This window comes from Colobus angolensis, unplaced genomic scaffold (assembly GCF_000951035.1).
Source record: "Colobus angolensis palliatus isolate OR3802 unplaced genomic scaffold, Cang.pa_1.0 Scaffold113, whole genome shotgun sequence".
NCBI lineage: Eukaryota > Metazoa > Chordata > Mammalia > Primates > Cercopithecidae > Colobus > Colobus angolensis.
In genome coordinates this window covers 452,050-459,515 of record NW_012112364.1, presented here as the reverse complement: position 1 = coordinate 459,515, position 7,466 = coordinate 452,050, and the positions used below count along the sequence as shown (strand labels likewise).

The 7,466-nt window shown below is 46.1% G+C and overlaps 1 protein-coding gene across 2 annotated transcripts in view; it reads right to left on the bottom strand.

Annotated features, from left to right (window-relative positions):
- FLT3 (fms-related tyrosine kinase 3) overlaps positions 1–7,466 on the bottom strand; it is a 70,850-nt gene that overhangs the window by 4,655 nt on the left and 58,729 nt on the right. The window contains exons 19-21 of one of the 2 annotated variants that reach the window (XM_011958289.1): positions 3,687–3,809; positions 833–944; positions 402–501 (exon numbers count right to left, since the gene is read on the bottom strand). In XM_011958289.1, the coding sequence (XP_011813679.1) occupies positions 402–501; positions 833–944; positions 3,687–3,809 (335 nt within the window). The remainder of the gene's footprint in view (positions 1–401; positions 502–832; positions 945–3,686; positions 3,810–7,466) is intronic. The other variant, XM_011958294.1, reaches the window with a different exon arrangement.

The window sequence follows — 7,466 nt, the reverse complement described above, 5'->3', positions numbered from 1 at the left end:
TGCGATGTAGTGGATAGAATCGCATCACCTTCATGGAGCCCTCAAGCAAAGGAATTAAAACCTGGAAGCAGGTGCCTCTGAGGACAGGAAAGGTTCAGCTTTGTTCAGAAACTCCCAAAACAAAAAGGAAGCGTTTTCTTTTCTTTTTAAAATGGAATCAGACAGCTGGGTGTGGTGGCTCACACCTGTAATTCCAGCACTTTGGGAGGCTGAGCCAGGAGGATTGCTTGAAGCCAGGAGTTTGAGACCAGCCTGGTGAGCAAGACCTCACTTCTATTTTTTAAAAAAAGAATCTTATAAACTTTGCATTAAGGAGTTTGACTTTTTTTGGTCATGCATTTGGAAGTAGACAGACTGTAAATTTCTGATTTCAACCAAATTACTGTCTGACTTGAACTTACATTTCTTCTGTAGCATAAAATGGCTGATCCATTTTAAATCCGTTTCGAATCAGTTTGTAGAAGTTAGCATCCACCGGAATGCCAGGGTAAGGATTCACACCTGAGGAAAACATGAGCCAATTGCAGCCATTCATCCGTTTCTTCATTTGTTTATTGATTCATTCCATTAACAAACACGTATTGAGAGCTGCCATGTGCCAGACACTGTTGCAGGCACATGGGCTGCAGCTGGGAAGAAGAAGTCACGGTTCATGCTCTCAAGCAGGTCATAGACCAGTGAGGAAGACAGGCTAAAGGACACCAGTAAATAAACATAAAGTTATGGGCTGCAATAGAAGACCCATGAGTGTTGAGGGGAGGGGCGGGGGGCACCGAGAGAGCAGAGCATGCAAAGCCCAGAGTCAAGGGAGGCCAGCAGCTGCCCAACATACCAAGTGAGAAGATTTCCCACAGTAATATTCCGTATGACCAGACATCACTCTTAATGGTGTAGATCCCTTCAAATAGGCTTTCAGGGGCCATCCATTTTACAGGCAGACGGGCCTGTGGAAAACCCAGAGGAGATAAGATGGTGAATTTCCCACATACAGACATGACTTCTTTTCTCTTGTATTAAGATGAAATGCATCATCTTCCTAAGACCACTCTTAACGCCTTATTGCGAAAATCACATTCACATGGAAGGTTTTCACTTTCAAATTAACATTCTGATAATACTAGCCTAAAACACAAGGCATATTTCTTTACAACTCCTCTTGAACAAAGGCTTGTGCTTGGAATGGGTAAGTTTAACTTTCCATCTTTCCAGTGGAAAGATGTACTTTCCATTAAGGAATAGCCAGTTACTTGCCTAGGGGTAAGTGGGTACTAGTGAATTAGTGAGATCTTCTGTTAAAGCATTTCTGGGAAGACCTTTAGTGGAAATGTCATCCACAAGAATGTCGGGAGGGGAGCCCATGTCATCACTTCCAGAAATGATACCAGTCTGCCTTCTGTGGCTTTAATAATTTCCACCAGCATGAAAGGGGGTTTTGACTTAGTGTATCAGACTAGAATCAAGACACAAGATGGGTAGGTTACCGGGGCAGAGCTTTGTACTGATTTTCTTTCTCATTTATTTATTTATTTATTTTGAGACGGAGTTTTGCTCTTGTTGCCCAGGCTGCAGTGCAATGGCGCTATCTCAGCTCACTGCAACCTCAGACTCCCTGGTTCAAGCGATTCTCCTGCCTCAGCCTCCCAAGTAGCTGGCATTACAGGCACGCACCACCATGCCCAGCTGATTTTTGTATTTTTAGTAGAGACGGGGTTTCACCATGTTGGCCAGGCTGGTCTCGAACTCCTGACCTCATGATCCACCCACCTCAGCCTCCCAAAGTGCTGGGATTACAGGTGTGAGCAACCGTGCCTGGCTATACTGGTTTTCTTTTACATGGGTTGAGGAGTCCTTCATAGCACACGTTTAATCAGCATATGCTTAATCTGCCAAGTAAACCCTCTTTTAAATATATGCAAACTGATGAGCTATTGATTCAAGCCGGCAGGTCTGGTTAATTTGATTAATTAAAGAAATTAATTGTGGTTCCAAATGGAATTCACTTTCCCACATAAGAGACAACCAGCTGGTGGGGTAGAAACTGAATGACTACATATGAGCAGTCTATGATGACTAGGAGTAGACTGTAAATCAACTAAGATGATGATTTGATTCTAGTGGGAATACAGTTTCATTTGACTTTTCACATTTACTGGATGTTCACCCTGGACAAGGTGCTTTCATGTTGGTTTTATTGGTTTTTTCCCACATCAACGCTATGAGGTAAATGCAAAATCCTCATGGGAAACACTACAACACAGTGGTTAGCACAGATTCGGGGCTCAGACTATTCATGTTCAAGTCCACGTGCTGTGTAACCACGGGCAAGTTACTTTTCTGTGCCTCAGTTTCCAAGTGGGTACTCTGAGGAATAAATGAATTAATATGCATAAAGCACCTAGATGCTTAGTATATAGTAGGCACTATATCAGCATTTAATATTATTATTATTATTTCACAAGTAGGGAATTCTTTTTTGAGACAGGGTCTCATTCTGTTGCCCAGGCTGGAGTGCAATGGCATGATCATAGCTCACAGAAGCCTCGACCTCCTGGGCTCAAGTGATCCTCCCACTTCAGCCTCTCCAAGTAGCTGAGACTACAGGCGGGTGCCACCACACCCAGCTAGTTTTTTATTTTTTATAGAGACAATCGAGTGTCTCGCCATGTTGCGTAGGTTGGTCTTGAACTCCCGGTCTCAAGCAATCCTCCCACCTTGGCCTCTCAAAGTGCCTGGGATTAAAGGTGTGAGCCACCAGCACCAAGCCAGGTGTTGTAATTCTTTAAAAACACACATTTTCAACTACACAATTGTGTCATCTATTACTTCTAATAGTTCTTTTTGTAAACACATCTGTCCTTAGTTTTTTATTACCAAGTCAATTCACTCTTTTTTTTTTTGAGATGGAGTTTCGCTCTTGTTGCCTAGGCTGGAGTGCAGTGGCGCGATCTTGGGTCACTGCAACCTCCGCCTCCTGGGTTCAAGCGATTCTCCTGCCTCAGTCTCCCAAACAGCTAGGATTACAGGCACACGCCACCATGCCCAGCTAACTTTTTGTATTTTTAGTAGAGACAGAGTTTGGCCATATTGGTCAGGTTGGTATCGAACTCCTGACCTCGTGATCCGCCCACCTCAGCCTCCCAAAGTACTGGAATTACAAGCGTGAACCAACGCACCTGGCCAATTCACTCATGTTTTAGGTCTTCCTGTGTTAACAGTAAAAGGATGACAAATATTCATTAATTCATATTTAAGTATTTAGCTTTAACATTTTGTATGTATTTATGTGTTATCTATGTTTTGAAGTGCTTTATTGTGATGATTACCTTTTCACATAATTGAAAACATAACTCAATAGTCACTTTATAGCTAGGATAACTGAAGTAAGTGCAAGCATTGAGATTTGGGGTTTTTTAAAGTGAGGATTGCACTCCAAGGCCCCTAACGGATCCACTCTGACTAGCTAGCCGAAGGACAGATGTGATGCTATTTTGCGCAGCTTCTATTATAGATGGAAGATTCCCTGAAGCTGCAGAAAAACCTTTTAAGCATCAGCAAGCAGACTGCTGTGAGGGTTTTTTGATGTTACCATTAATCAAAAATGCACCACAGTGAGTGCAGATGTTTACCATGATAACGACAAAACACAAAATAGCAGCATAAAAATAAGTAGGAAATAGCAGCCTCACATTGCCCCTGACAACATAGTTGGAATCACTCATGATATCTCGAGCCAATCCAAAGTCACATATCTTCACCACTTTCCCGTGGGTGACAAGCACGTTCCTGGCGGCCAGGTCTCTGTGAACACACTGTTAAGAATGACACCGGAGTGTTATTTACTGTGATGTGTATTATCCCGGAGTGCAATCTTTCTTCTAGGCTCAAGTTCAGTAGGAGGTACCGATGACAGAAGGCCTCTTATCTTTACTGGGCCATGTCGTGAGCGGTCACGATGATGTGTAACAAACAAAGGGAACATAGGAGACCTAATTCTGCAGCTATGGTGGCTGCAGTTATTTGTGCAGCTTCTGAAGCATCCCCAGAGGCCAAAGAAGAGTGAATCTTTTGCAGCTTCTGAGCAAAAGTGAGAGGCTCCCCAACAGGGGCCCTCCTCTGAGCCTCCAGAGGGAGTCTCAGAGGCTGGCCTCCAGTACTGTTATTGTGGGTGTGAGAAATAACATCTCTTTTCTTTCTTTTCCTTTTTTTTCTTTTTTTTTGAGATGGAGTTTCACTCTTGTTGCCCAGGCTGGAGTACAATGGCGTGATCTCAGCTCACTGCAACTTCTGCATCCTGGGTTCAAGAGATTCTCCTGCCTCCACCTCCCAAGTAGCTGGGATTACAGGCATACGCCACCACCACACCTGGCTAATTTTGTGTTTGCAGTAGAGACGGGGTTTTGCCATGTTGGTCAGGTTGGTCTCGAACTCCTGACCTCAGGTGATCCACCTACCTCGACCTCCCAAAGTGCTGGGATTGCAGGCATGAGCCACCGTGCCTGGCTAGCATCTCTTTTCTGACTGGAAAATAGCTTTAGGAATAAATGGAGTAATATCGAAGGAAATAATCGGAAAAACAAAAAGCTAAAAATGAGTTTGGAGAGGTTTACTGAAGTGGAATTAGGAGTCCCTGAGCTGAGAGATGTCGTGACGTTAATCAAAGGGGTCTCACAAGAAAATGAACTTTACTAAGGAAGATCTGAAGGGGAACAGGGACTAGCAGCAAAGGTCCAATGTACACTCTTTCATCTTTAAAAAAGAAAAAGAAGCACCATGAACACCAGCAACCCTGTGCCACAGCCCCTCTAGAGCTCCCTCCTCCATACCCAGTTTTTTCAGTGCCGTCTACTTGCACTTTGCCCGCTTCACCCCCAGGTCTGCAACCTGCCTCCTCCTCCTGCCGGTCTGCCCAAGCTGCTCTGGCCAAAGCCCGCACTGACTGACATGGCACCCACCCAGTGTCGATCTGATGGGACCTCCCTGTGGTGTCTGCTGCTGGTGGCCAGCCCCTCCCGCTTCTGGTCCTTCCTCTGGGAACCCTGTGCATGGTTCACTCCTGCTTTCTCCCCACTGCTCTGCCGGCTCCTGTCTCCCTCAGGGGCTTTGTGCATGAGCCTACTCTCACTCCTGAGGGCTGCATCCTCACATCCCACACCCTCACCCAAGCCACTTCATCCAAATCTAGGGATGCAACTACCATTGCCAGCATCCCTATTTCCAACCCAGACATTTCTCTTGAGCTTCAGACAGGAGTGTCCAAGTGTCTGCTAGACCAAGCTCTACTTGGTTGCCCAAGGCACTTCACATTCAGTATGTCCAACTCATTACCTTCTTTTTCTTGAGACGGAGTCTTGTTCTGTCGCCCAGGCTGGAGTGCAGTGGCCGGATCTCAGCTCACTGCAAGCTCCGCCTCCCGGGTTCACGCCATTCTCCTGCCTCAGCCTCCGGAGTAGCTGGGACTACAGGCGCCCGCCACCTCGCCCGGCTAGTTTTTTGTATTTTTTAGTAGAGACGGGGTTTCACTGTGTTAGCCAGGATGGTCTCGATCTCCTGTCCTCGTGATCCGCCTGTGTCGGCCTCCCAAAGTGCTGGGATTACAGGCTTGAGCCACCGCGCCCGGCCTTATTTTTTTTTTTAGTAGAGACGGGGTTCACCGTGTTAGCCAGGATGGTCTTGATCTCCTGACCTCGTGATCCGCCCGTCTCGGCCTCCCAAAGTGCTGGGATTACAGGCTTGAGCCATCGCGCCCGGCCTCATTACCTTTATCCAAAAAAACCTCCTCCTGATTCCATGCTTCCTATCCTATCCCACATTCCCTGCTGGTTTTCCTTTTCCTTCAAAAATCTCCATCAGTCCAAGCATGAAGCATGCGCTCCTTCAGAAAGCCTCTTCCACTGCATCTCCCTCTCCCCTAGCCAGGTCTGCTGTGCAGATCCCTCCCCTGGGTTTCCAGAACTTACTTCAATCACAACACTTACCACGCTACGGTGTTGTTTTTTTCTAACTTTTAAATTTTTAAATTTTTTATTTTTTTGAGACAGTCTCACTCTGTTACCCAGGCTGGAGTGCAGTGGTGCAATCTCTGCTCACTACAACCTCTGCCTCCCAGTTCAAGCAATTCTCATGCCTCAGCCTCCTAAGTAGCTGGTATTATAGGCGTTCATTACCATGCCCAGCTATTTTTCTATTCTTAGCAGAGATGGGGTTTCGCCATGTTGGCCAGGCTGGTCTTGAACTCTTGGCCTCAAGCAATCCACCATCTCGACCTCTCAAAGTGCTGGGACTACAGGCCTCAGCCACCATCCCCGACCTCTGTGTCATCTTTGAATTGCATGTCTGCTTGTCTCTGTCTCCCCTGTCATTCATAAGATCTTCCAGCCCAGGAGTCATATCATAACTGACTCCGTATTTCCAGCATCTAGGACAGTGCTTGGCACGTAGCTGGGGCTCAACAAATGTTTGATGAAGTCAAGGGCCTATAGAGTAAATGGAGGGGTACCCAGAGGAGTATCAGGGCGGGGGTGAGAGACAAGCATGGGACAGTGACACGCATGATTCAAAGGGAAGCCTGATGTGAAGATAAAAGGATAGAGGGCCTAAGAAACTGGATGTTCTTCAAAAATTCATAGTATTACAAGCCTGAGGTTGAAGGGGAAGCAGTGCCCTTGACCACCAGTTGGGAGTGGTTTGAGTATTTACTTAACTATGGGCAGCAAACCAGGCCAGACAATCTAAGTAGGTGCTCTCCCACATCTGTAAGGATGTTTGTGGGCCAGGTACAGTGGCTCACGCCTGTAATCCCAGCACCTTGGGAGGCTGAGGCGGGCAAATCACTTGAGGTCAGGAGTTCGAGTCCAGTCTGGCCAACATAGTGAAACCTTGTCCCCACAAAAATAGAAAAAATGAGCCAAGTGTGGTGGTGCACACCTGTAACCCCAGCTACTAGGGACGCCAAGGCAGGAGGATCACTTGAACCTGGAAGGCAAAGGTTGCAGTGAGCTGAGATTGCACCACTGCCCTCCAGGCTGGGCAACAGAGCAAGACATTGTCTCAAAGAAAAAAAAAAAAAATGCTTGTGAAAGCAGGATTGTAGATGTGTAAGTGAAACAGAGAAAGACGGAGGTGGGCAAGATGCGTGTGAAAGAAGAATCCAAGCAGCAGGTGGGGAAAATGAAGAGAAGAATGGGCTTTGCAGTTAAGAGGTGGGGAAATACTATTGTGACAGTAATTTTTTAAAACTTTTATTATTATTGCTTTTAAGCTTATTTCATTATTATTTTGAATAGACAGGCTGGAGGGCAGTGGTATAGTCATAGCTCATTGCAGCCTGGAAATCCCTGGGCTTCCCTCTGAGAGCACTGGGATTACAGACATACACCACTGGGCCCAGCCTGTTTTTTATTTGTTTATTTATTTATTTATTTTTTGAGATGGAGTCTCGCTCTGTCGCCCAGGCTGGAGTGCAGTGG